Below are 12,520 nucleotides of genomic sequence, written 5' to 3' on the forward strand. Positions count from 1 at the left end.
ATTGAGGCAAAGAGGAAATCTTTGTCCGAAATCACACGGGTATTCTGTAGCAGAGCCAGGAATTAAAGGCCGATCTCAGTCTAATGCCCCTAGCGCCAGTCTGACCATTATCCAGTGTTGTGTATGGATGTGAGTGGGGGAGGGGGAGGACAGACACTTGGATCCAATGGGTTGTGGTGTGGCCGATCTCTCACCATAAGGGGGAAATAACAATAATTATTTGCACTGCAGCAGCTCCAGACATCTTTGTGTTTGTTTGAAAAATGTGACCAGTGGGTAGCATTGGAAAGGCGGAAGTGGTAGATGACATTGCAATAGCAGAGGATCCTCAAGGTGCTGAGAGCCTGTGAAGGGCCTTGGATTGAAAACAAGCTGTTTGTGTGTGATGAAATGGGGAAGGGGGAGCCAGAAGAAGGAAGCAAATGGAGAAAGCCTCACTTTTGAGGTGTTACATAGTTTTGGCTTCATGTCTCTTCAGCCTTCTCTCTTCCTTCTTTCTCTCTTCCTCCTCATTCTTCTCTCACTCCTTGTCTATACAGCAACTTCTCCTTTTATCTTATTCTCTCACCTGTGGCTGCCGGCATTCCCTGTATGCTACTTTTTCCAAGCATCCTCCCTCCCTCCTTCAGAGCCTTGCCTTGCACACAGCTTCCCATCGTCGCTTCTGTGCCAACATTATTCCTTCACCGTTTCCTGCCTACCTCATACTCCTGTGTCATGGCGAATGGCCCAGAGAGATGAAGGACCTGGCAGTGTGTACCACTAGTAGGTGTAAGCAGTTGGGACTGGAGACAAGTGGCCAGACAGCTCCTAGAGCAAGGAAAGCATAGACCGAAGGCACAGTTGCCAATTCTCATGATATTTGGTGCTTCTCTTAAAGCCCCAGCTCCTTCAGCCATGTGATCACTTAAGAATCTCAGATTTTTTTAAGTATGTTTCTAGCCCTCAGAGTTGCTAAGAAAAGCTTGAAAACGTGACCCCCTTCAGGGCCCAGAAACATTGTTCCATTGCAATTTGCTGACTGAATGAAATTGAAACATTTCGTGAAGACGGGCCAGTTTCACTGCAGCACCACAGAATTGGGGAAACTCTGCCTACATGAGAATCCTGCCTGGTTTCTGCTAGTTCACCTGCCCAGCTCCTTGGCAACTTGCCATGGTGTCCTGCTAGCAACCAGAGTCCACGGCCTTGGAGCTGCCACACATGCCATTGCCCTGGGGGCTGGGTACACCCAAAATTTCCAGGGTCCATGGCTCCAGGGATCCATTCCCTTTTTCAGAGACTTTTCAAATACTGGGGGTTTGGTCCTAACCCAACAAATTCTGAAATAACAAAATCTTGCACAAACAAAACCTTTCCCTGCCCCTCTCTCCGGACCACCCTTAGGTATAGGCAGCAAACACAGCTGTGTAGAGCAGCTGAAAATTTGGGACACCCCTGAGTCTTAATATCCACCTACCCGCCTCTTCCTAGCCCTGTTGCTGGTGGCTGCTGCAGCCTGGTGAGTCTTCCTCTGGAAGGGATCTAGTTAACTTAAAAGTGAAAAAGCCTCCAGCCTGCCAGACCTATTAGCACAACATTGAAATTCTTAAAGAGCCATTAAAGTGGTAATGAAACCATTTAATGGGCATTTGCCAGCTCCTGGGTATATACTGTCAGTTTCTGAATTTACTGACAAAAACAGTTGTGCATCACTGTGACATTTACTCAGAACATGTTAGTCTACCGGAGCTACATTTAAAATCTGCTTTAAAAGTATTTCATCAGTATGTTGCTGAAGATTATAAAATCACAACTCTAAACAAATCGCCGTCATCCCCCCCAGGCTGCCATTGGGCACAGGTTTTAAAAATACTTCTTAGGAACCCATATATCCTAAAGATGGATCTACCCTTTCTAAACCCTTTCTGTATTATTTTAAAAAGATCTCAAGATTTTAAGCCAATTGCATGATTTTTGGAAGCCTGGTTCCTGGTTTTCAAACGCTTGGGATTAGCAACAGGGGATCTGTTATGAAGCAGCAGTAACCAAGTGACTGGGACACAACTGAGATGCTGTAGTCATCTAAAAGGGTTATCTGGGAGGCGTCTGAATCCAGAGAATAGGATCCCAAGTACGAGAGCTTTCTAACTTACCCTTAGTGAGCAGACAATATAAAGTAAACTCATAACTCATGCAGGTATATTTCATTGGGGAAAATTTGTAAGAATGTGCTTGAATTTGGAAATTCCCCAAGGGGAACTGGATGCCTAATTCCAGTCAATTTTATGGAGACTGGGATGTCAAAATCTCCTAGACAGCTTTGAAAATCCCAGTCCTCATGAAAAGGGAGTGTAAATCAAAAAGTCCATCTCAACTTTTCCCAGACATCACGGTGGCTGGTTTCCAAGAAGATATTCATTACCCACTCTCAAGCCCAGTGGTGTCATTCAGATTTAATTCATGCCATGAAATTTCCTTCTTCCATGCTGCTCACTCTTGTTATCCCAGCAGGTATGGTTTCATGTAGCCCTGTCTACATGGCTGAGGGCAATCACAGCATGGTGACCCAGTTCATCCTCCTGGGGTTGACGGATCGTGAGGAGCTGCAGATACCCCTCTTTGCGGTGTTTCTGGTGATCTATATTCTTACGCTGGTGGGGAATCTCGGGATGATCATGTTGATCAGGGTTGATCCCCGACTCCACACCCCCATGTACTTCTTCCTCAGTAACCTGTCTGTCATTGACCTCTGCTACTCCACAGTCTTCGCTCCGAGGATGCTGGTGAATTTCTTAGTGGGGAGTAAAAGCATTTCTTACTCTGCCTGCATTGCCCAACACTTCTCCTTCATTATGTTTGTGACCACAGAAGGGTTTCTGCTGGCCGTGATGGCATGCGACCGCTATGTAGCCATCTGTAACCCTCTGCTCTACACTGCTGTTATGTCTAAGAGAGTCTGTTTTCGTCTAGTGGCCGGCTCATATGTAGGGGGGCTCGTGAACTCACTGACCCACACATGTGGCTTGCTGAGGTTGTCATTCTGCGGGCCCAACGTCATCAATCATTACTTTTGTGACACTAACCCATTGCTGAAGCTCGCCTGCTCTGATAACCGCATCAATGAGATTTTGCTCATAATGTTCTCTGTGGTTCTTGCCACGTCCACCCTCCTGATTATCATCATCTCTTATCTGTACATCTTCTTCTCTATCCTGAGGATCCGCTTCGCTGCAGGCAGGCGGAAAGCCTTCTCCACCTGTGCCTCTCATCTGACAGCTGTCACCATGCTCTATGGACCTGTGACCTTAAGCCACATACAACCCAGTTCCACCTACTCGCTGGAACAGGAGAAAATCTCTGCTGTGTTTTATACCCTGGTGGTCCCCATGCTGAACCCCCTTATTTACAGCCTGAGGAACAAGGAGATTAAGGATGCTCTTAAGAAGGTGGTAGACTGGAAAAACATTCTCAGCTAATTTGTTCACCATGACAATTCCAGTCAACTGAGAAGAACAATTGGAAGAAGGAGAGGAGTATCGTCTATGTGTCACTGCCTTCATTTGTGTATCTCAAATGTTGTACAGGAATTAAATGAAACTCAAAGAACTGATGTAGCATGTGGAAATTATGTTTTACAATTGCTTGAGAGGAACAATGTTACCTAATATCCTGTCATTTTGTGACTGTTGCAACAGACATCCTTCCTTGTTTCTTGACCATTAATCTATTTGAAATGCTGCCCTGAAGGGTTATCTGAGATTTAAAATAAAATAAACTTGCTTCTAACTTTAATTTCTTAATGTGTTGCTCTTATTAATACTCAGTATGTAACTTGCACTATGAGAATTCAATACTTTTGCTCTCTTTAGTGTCTGGGCCTCATAAGGGCTTTGTGAGCCTGACACAATTAATCTCTATCCCCTTTATAACAGCCCTTAACGTAGTTGAAGACTGTTATTAGGTCCCTCCTCAGTCGTCTTGTCTCAAAACAAGACATGCCCAATTTTTAAAAATCTTTCCTAATAAATCAGATTTTGCAAACCCCTTTTGTCATTTTTGTTTTTCCCCTCTGGACTCTCTCCTATTTGCCCACATCTTTTCTAAAGTGTGACGCCCAAACCTAGACACAGAACTTCAACTGCAGCCCCACCAGTGCCAAGTACAGCCAAACAGTTACTGCCCTGGTCTTACATACGACACTCGTGGTAATACACCCCAGACAGCCTTTTTCACAACTGCATCTCATTGTTGGCTGATACTCAACTTGTGATCCGCTTGAACTCTCAGATCCATCTCAACTGCACTTCTCCCTTACCGGTTATTCCCCACATTGTATTTGTGCATTTGATTTTTCCGTCTAGAGTGAAGTACTTTGCACTTGTCTTTATATTGATCACATCTATACTCAAACCAGTCCTATATACATCTATTCTCAGCAGTGTTATCATATATACCTAGGCTTGGAAGGAATAGACTTTTCTCAAAAAAATGTTGGTAAATGTTGATTTCACCACAAGCACACAAACCAATGAAAAAAATATTGCCATCAATAATTGAAATGTACAGCTAGGCAAAAGTAAGAAAAATTGCAGCTTGAGAATGTACTAGAGTTTGATTTAAGGATATTTATTTTGACATGTGATGTTGACAATTTGTGTTTTAACAGTTATAAAGCTTTATCTTTTTGAATCTCAGTGTTGGCTGTCATTAAAAAAATTATGTCTGACCTCCCATTGCCTGATCCCCCATAATTTCCTGCGACTGTAAAGGTTTGAACATTTAAAACAAAAAGACTTAAAAATAAACATTGATATTATCCATTAAAATTATAAAAATTATTTAAAAATTAAAATTCTGAACAAGGCTCTCTGCACTTTTTATACAGCTTGTTAGGATATAGATATTCAGGCCTGTCTGTAAAGGCCTGTACTTTAAGAATTTAGGGGTATTCTTATCACTTGGCTAGTTCTAGAGGTATAAAAGAAAGAATCAAAATCACTGTCTGCTGGTGTAAGGGCCTTCTCTTACTGTGACAGTTTGAGGCCCTGTTCTTAGGCTAAGGCCTTTGGCTAAGCAGCAGAGGCAGCCATAAGCCAGGAAGCGAACAGTCACATCCTCACATTCCAAACTAGCCACATTGAAAGAAGGTGCTATTGGGCTGTTAGGAATACAATCCTGTCCTGAATACAATCCTGTCCTGATAATTCCTATCACCTCCAAAGAAAGGGAAGTGCCTAGAAAATGTAAAAGGAAACTTAGTTTGATAGCATCCTGTCTGGCAAGAACTCACTTATCAATAGCTGGGATGTGAAATCCTCACTTCTGTATTGTTTTCCCACTTTGCTATTGTTTGTCTGTATAATCTCTGTCTGGTCCTGTGATTGTTTCTGTCTGCTGTATAATTAATTTTGCTGGGTGTAATCTAATTAAGGTGGTGGGATATAATTGGTTAGCTAATCATGTTACAATATGTTAGGATTGGTTAGTTAAATTTTAGTAGAATGATTGGTTAAGGTATAGCTAAGAATATTACTATATAAATTAGGGGCAAACAGGAAGTAAGTTGGGATTCGAAAATAAGGAAAAAGGAACTTGTATTTAAGCTTGCTGGAAGTTCACCCCAATAAACATCGAATTGTTTGCACCTTTGGACTTCGGGTATTGTTGCTCTCTGTTCATGCGAGAAGGACCAGGGAAGTGGGAGAGTGAAGGAATAAGCTCTCTAACACAGCTTTATTCTCAATCATCTTTCTGTCACCTTCTTCTGTTCTCCATCTGTACCTCTTGTCTCTTATTTTAAGCTTACATTACAAGCTCCTTTGGCCAGAGGTTGTCTTTTTGTTATATGTTTGTACAGCACCTAACAGAAGGGGGTTGGGATTAAGCCTAATTCTAATGAATTAATTAAGTACTATCAATAATAATGCTCATGTAATGTTACTCCCACCAATGCCGTATATTTCAGAGGGGTAGCTGGGTTAGTCTGTTTCAGCAAAGACAATGAGGAGTCCTGTGGCACCTTAAAGACTAACCAATTTATTTGGGCAGAAGCTATCGTGGGCTATAACCCACTTCTGGGTTCCAGCTCATGATAGCTTATGCCCAAATAAATTGGTTAGTCTTTAAGGTGCCACAGGGCTCCTCGTTATCAATGCCATATAGTGATTTTATAGGTTTACTAACATCAATGCTATAAATTGATCGTATATTTTAAGGACTAGACGGGACAATGAGATCATTTAGTCCGACTGTATAACTCAGGTCACACTTTGATACAGTTACCCTCTGTATTAAGCCCATTAACTTGTGTTTTATTAAGTGTGTCTTCCAGAGAGCCATCGGGTCTTGATTTCACAGCATCTCTAGCTGGAGAATCCACCACTTCCCATGGTAGTTCATTCCAGCGGTTAACCACCCTCACTGTTGAAAATGTGAGCCTCATGACTAAATTGAATTGGGATAGTTTTACTCTGAGCAAGATGACATATTGTTCAGTAGAACTGGGGGTGGGGAGAAATTGGGCTAAAATACTTGTTTTTCTGAGCAACGCAGATTTGGGTTCACTGAAATATTTTATGAATTTGTATCAAATGAACTGAATTGTTTTGCTTTGAACTAAAACCTCAGAAAAATCAAAAAGGTCTAAATAGTTTAAGTTTCCCATTTAAAAGACTGTTTCAAAATTTACTTTCATTTTATTAAAAAATATAACAATTGGAAAAACAGCAACTGATCAAACAAAAAAATTTCATTCAACTTGTCAGTCAGCCAAAAATTTGGAAAAAAAATCAATTAGGTTCAATCAGAAACTAAATTTTTCATTTATGTTTCAGAAGAGCCAGCAAACCAAGAAGTCAGGTATTCACACAACTCTTTGGATCATACATTTTGTTTCTCATCATTGCTATCTACTGATTAGCCCTATTCTCACCAGTGATACAATTCTACTGCTTTAGGGCTGGTCAACATGGGAAACTGACTCTACAGTAACTGACTCTAATGGAACTCCCTATGTGGCCACTTTTCTTTTTCCGGTTTAGTTTAATCCAGTGGATTAAGAGGGTCCATACCAGGAGCTATTCCAGAATAGCTCTAGTGCCTTATATTCACCTATTACCTTGCTCAGGAATAACTCCCCAGTGCAGACAAGACCCTGTTCTCACCAACACTGATTTGGAGCTGTCCTTTCACCCCTCCATGCAGAGGTGGGACACTGAACAGCAAGGTTTATCAGTGGGGAAATGAATTTATTCGATGTTTTCCCATCCCGAAGAACACAATACAATTTTGCAAACATTCTGGTGTAGCTGAATCCGCATTTTTCTCTGAAAAAAAGTTTCAGCCAAAGAATTTTACCCAGCTGTCGTTAGGATCCTTTCTACCCCATGGAAATGTCTTACATTTAAGCTCTGCTAGGTCGACTTGAGCCAAGGGATAATAGGGTTTAGCCCATGGTGAGTAATAGTGAGAGGACAGAAACCACAGAAGAACACTCAGATGCAGCTTCCTCCAGGATTCAAGAGTTGACCCCATACCCAACCCCATTCATGGGGGCTCTTTTTTATCTCGTATTAATACAGTTTCAATAAAAAAAATATCAAAGCACAATATTGGATCAATGCTACCATACAAAGGTGATTTTATCTTTCTCAGCTGATCAATGTCTACCTTCTTGACAGCTTAACATCAGAAAAAAAAACTTTAAATAAATCTTCAGCTAGTACAAGTCCTTCTGTACTAGTGTGATTCTGTGGTCACAAAGTTTGCCATGGAATTCACCCTGTTGCTTCCAGAATGGTGGCCCAGAATCTCCACTTTCATTAAATAGGCCTCAGTTGTCCAGCCCTTTGTGGAATTGACCTTCAATGCATAGCCAATGCAGTGCCATCTGCTTGTGTCTGCAGGCTGCCTAAAACAATAGGTCTGAGAAGTATTAACAGTCCCATTCATCTTAATCAGAGCTCTGGGGTCTCCTTGTGTGTGGGGTTTCCCCTTCCCGGATGCCATAGAGCAGCTAGGCACCTCACATTTTGTTTCCTGTCACCTTGCCCAGCTAGTACAAGGAGGAGTTAATTGGACCAGGCAGCCTGAGTTGCTCCAGGTAGGAGGGAGCCTGGGCCCATGTCCAGCTTGCAGCGAGGGAGCATAGGGAATGCAAGTACATTGCGGCGGCTCAGCCCGAGGGGAGTCAGAATGCGTGTGAAGGATCCGCTCTTGGTCCTTTCTTGGCTCCTGTTTAATTGTATGTTTCACTTTTCCCCTGTAAAGGAGGAGATCATGGGTGGAAGAAATGGCGGAGGGAAATCACACCGTGGTTACAGACTTCCTTTTCCAGGGGTTCATGGATCTTCCGGAGCTTCAGGTCCCCCTCTTTCTGTTGTTCCCAATGATCTATGTTATCACCCTGGTGGGGAATCTAGGGATGATAGTCTTGATCAGGTTCAACTCCTGACTCCACACCCCCAGGCACTATTTCCTCAGCAGTTTGTCTCTTGCCGACGTCGGTAATACCTCGGTTGCTGATGACTTTTGGGGTTCAGGGCAAACCCATTTCTCTTGCCGCATGCACAGCACAGGTTTCCTTTGTCTGTAACTTTCTGACCAAGGAAGCTTTGCCTGGTGGCGGTAATGGCATCTGATCACTTCCTAGCCCTCGGTAGCCCCTTGCTCTAGAGCCTCGTCATGTCAACGGACTGTGTGTGTTACTAGCGGTTGCTTCCTACATATGTGGCTTTGTGAACGCAGTTCTTCGGACTCCATTTATAATTTACCCTGCCCTTCTGTGACTCCAATGTCAGCCACCATTTCTTCTGTGACATCCCCCCAATCCTTAAGCTGTCCTGCTCCCACACCCACAACGCTAACACGGTGCATTTCACCTTGTCCACTATAGTGGTCATGACTACGATTCTCATTGTACTATTCTCCTACATGTACATCCTCATTGCCATTCTGAAGATCCACTCTGCCAAGGGCAGACGCAAAACCTTCTCCACCTGCGCCTTCCACCTGATGGCCGTAACAATTTTCTACAGGACTGTGATCTTCATGTATTTACAACCCAGTTCCGACTACACCTCAGACCCAGACAAGACCATCTCTGTGTTTTATATACTCATAATTACCATGCTGAATCCCCTGATCTACAGCTTGAGGAACAAGGAGATGAAGGATGCCTTTAGAAGGATGATAAACAGGAAGGTTTGTTCTCAGTTAATATAATTATTGGGATTTGTGCTTATCAATAAACAAGTGATGAATTAATAGTGAATTCTCTGTGTCATAGCTCTGATTTCTTTGTTTTAAATGTATTCTGTGGCTTGTTCGAAAAAAAAAAGGAATCCAAGACTGTTAATCTTGGAAATTCAGTTTCCCATGTTCAGGAATGACTGCAAGGCTGCAAAGAATACAGACGCTCCCCGACTTATGCAAGTATTCTGTTCCAGAATGCCTCGTATACCTCGAGTTTTGCGTAAGTTGGAAACGTATCTCCGACCATTACACGCAAAAAAAAAACCCCAAAGAAACTCCTATTTCTAGTTTACGGAACTTTTTCCATAATCTCGGATTTGCGTAACTCGGGGAGCGTCTGTGCACTATTGTAAGGGAGCATTTGTCACAGTTCCCCTCTGAATCCCTTTGCTGGATATGGACTGACATGTGTTGAGGGGAATCCCATCTTGGAACCCCAGTTGTTTTAAGGTGCCAGAGATTGAATGGAGCCAGTCACTGCTGCAGTCTTGGGGTTCCTAGGCATGCAATCAGGGTGCAGGCCCTCTGTCTAGTACCCTTTCTGGAGAGCTAGAACTTGCTATCTAGCTGCCTAGTCCCTGGGCTCAGGGATGACTTTTCAGACTCTGCCATAGCTTAAACACCCCCTGTCCTAGAATGCCACCAAACAGTGTGAGCCTTCTGGGTTACAGCTGAACTCTCCCATAGGGCCACACAGTATGTGTAAAGAATACACTCTGAACAGGAATCTAACACGGCAGAGCTAACACTTCACCAGTAAAGCACAAGCTCATTTAGAAAAGGACACACATCCTAACTTCAATGGGCCTCACTAGCTCATCCTTTCCTTGGGAGTCCCCTTGTGTATTGATCTATGTTCAGAAAGACTGCTCCTCTCCCTCCTCATCTAGCTCCTACACGCAGCTCCTCTCAGTTCTAGCTGGTCAAACATGGCCAGGTAGAGCCCAAATTGAGCAGCTTTTGCCCTTTTATAACCATCTTACTCTCTCTCAGGTGACCTCATGATCAGCCTCTGCGGATGGCCAGATACCCCTACCAGGCAACCACTGCTTCCCCCTCCCCCGCCCGCCCACATCAACAGAAAGTTTAGATGGGAAATTTTCAACCACCCCCAGCCAGGAACAGATCCAAATCTCATTGAAGCCAATGAAAAGACTCCGATTGACTTCAGTCAATATTTGGCTCAGTCTGCAGGAGTTTAAGTGGGGATATTCAAAAGGCACCAAACTCCCATTGCAGGGAGTTGTCCAGGGAACTGGATGTCTAACTGCTCATTGAAAATGTGCATTTGCTCACAGGCAGTTGTTGATTGCACTATGGGGTTTCCAATCCTGGACCGGTATTAAAGTGTTGAAAGGAAAATAGCATTGGAAGCCAAATGAGTTTGGCCCACACACATATTGCCACTTTAAGAACATCATGATGTTAATCAATAGAGTAACGTTGATGTCTTTTTATGTTATGGCACTATAGCTTCATTCCATTTTGCACATATATGGAAAAATCATAAGTAGTATTCCTAGGAGCACAAGAAGTGGATTTAAGTGTTTGATGATTCAGAGAAAACTTCCCTGGACTAACCAGAGCATATGAATATTCAAATGTCAGTGTGTGAGCAAGCTTGCTAGTGCTATGAATATTGATAGCCCCATCACACTAGTACTTCATAATGGGTACTAGTACATCACAATCGTACATCTTTATAAATTGATTGGACTACATGTATCCTTTATCTGTCCCCGCATCATACTCGCAAGTCAGTGGAGTTACTTCTGGGATGAATCTGTCTCAGGGTTTACAAAGTCCAAAGAAAGCCAAACAAAGCAGACCCTTGATATAATTTCATGATCACCAGAGAAACTCTTTCATAGGTTTCATAGAGAGAAGATAAAGAAGTAGATTGAAGCACTCCCATACAAATGTCCAGGACTGAGATCTATGGTGCTGAACTAATATGCACTGGAGAGACTCCATTGAGTCCAATGGTCAATGGCTCTGGTCCTTAATGAATGACAAGGGGGCTGGTATAGTTTTTTCAGATCGATTTGAATGAGAAGGGGCAGCTCTTTTTTTTATACACAGCTGTTCTCTGGGAGAAGGTGCCACTGTACAAATTGTCTTGGCAAATTGTCTTAACTTCTGTTACACTACAAATAGGTTTACTTATTCATTACTCTGGCAGAGCAAGTGTTAATATTGACATTATTTCTGTATCATGAGTCTTATGTTGTTTTCCTAACCATTCCCAATAGGTTTTCTTGCCTAATTAGATAATGACAGAATTGCTCAAAAACCAATGTTTTAATGAGCAGCTTATTATAATCCATAATAATGGATGCTGTCTACAAAGTTCTCCAAACTTTGGAGAATTATGTCAATATGAACCTTACTGGCATAACCAGTGCTGGACAATAGCATTTACTCTTTCCCTTTTTTTCCCCCTTTCAATATCTTCACTTTCAGGCCAAATCATAGAATATCAAGGTTAGAAGGGATCTCAGGAGGTCATCTAGTCCAACCCCCTTGCTCAAAGCAGGACCAATCCCCAATTTTTGCCCCAGATCCCTAAATGGCCCCCTCAAAGATTGAACTCACAACCCTGGGTTTAGCAGGCCAATGCTCAAACCACTGAGCTATCCCTCCCCCTCATCTCTAGCAACATTCTTTTATTCTATATAGGGCTATATTTGGCCTATTGTGTCCAAAGCCATGACAAATCAACCAGGTCACTGTGGCGTGAGTCTCTGATCCTTGCTCACATTGACTAGCACTTACTCATAGCAGGAGCCCCAATGAGATCAAGTTCTACTCAGTGCAAGTAAAGCAAGATCGGCTTAGGTTCCAAATAAACTAAAAATTTTAATGCGCACAAGACAGACAAGAAGGGGCTTTATCCCATACATAGCAACATGTTAGAGCATCTCGAAACTATAGGCTCGATTCTGATTTCCTTAAACTGAATAGCCCCTTACTGTGAGAGTGGTCTCATGGACTCCCACCTGCTGAAAAAGTGTGGGTAAGGGCATAAAAATCTGTCATTAAAAAGCCACGAAACTATGTTAAGGAAATAAGCAGAATCTCTTATTTAATCTGGAAGAAACAGTGCAATCCTCAGAGTGTTTTATGTCAATGCAACATTAATATAAATCAGTATTGAAACTGATGGTGAAGTGAAATACAATTGGCCAGATTCTAAGCTAGTGTAAATCAGCATCACCCCATTGATGCCAAAGGGGCAGAAAGCCCAACTAATGTAATGTAACTTGATGGAGTGCCACTTAAATTA

At 42.6% G+C, this 12,520-nt stretch overlaps 1 protein-coding gene and 1 pseudogene across 1 annotated transcript; both read left to right on the forward strand.

The window, feature by feature from the left end:
- Nucleotides 1-2,519: 2,519 nt before the first annotated feature.
- Nucleotides 2,520-3,756, forward strand: LOC119565064 (olfactory receptor 1052-like). Its single transcript, XM_037888903.2, has one exon. The coding sequence runs from the start codon at nucleotides 2,520-2,522 to the stop codon at nucleotides 3,456-3,458; it is 939 nt and encodes a 312-aa protein (XP_037744831.1). The 3' UTR covers nucleotides 3,459-3,756.
- Nucleotides 3,757-8,272: 4,516 nt separating this feature from the next.
- LOC119565065 lies at nucleotides 8,273-9,686 on the forward strand (annotated as a pseudogene).
- Nucleotides 9,687-12,520: the final 2,834 nt, after the last annotated feature.

Source organism: Chelonia mydas, unplaced genomic scaffold (genome assembly GCF_015237465.2).
Source record: "Chelonia mydas isolate rCheMyd1 unplaced genomic scaffold, rCheMyd1.pri.v2 scaffold_98_arrow_ctg1, whole genome shotgun sequence".
In the NCBI taxonomy this organism is placed as follows: domain Eukaryota; kingdom Metazoa; phylum Chordata; order Testudines; family Cheloniidae; genus Chelonia; species Chelonia mydas.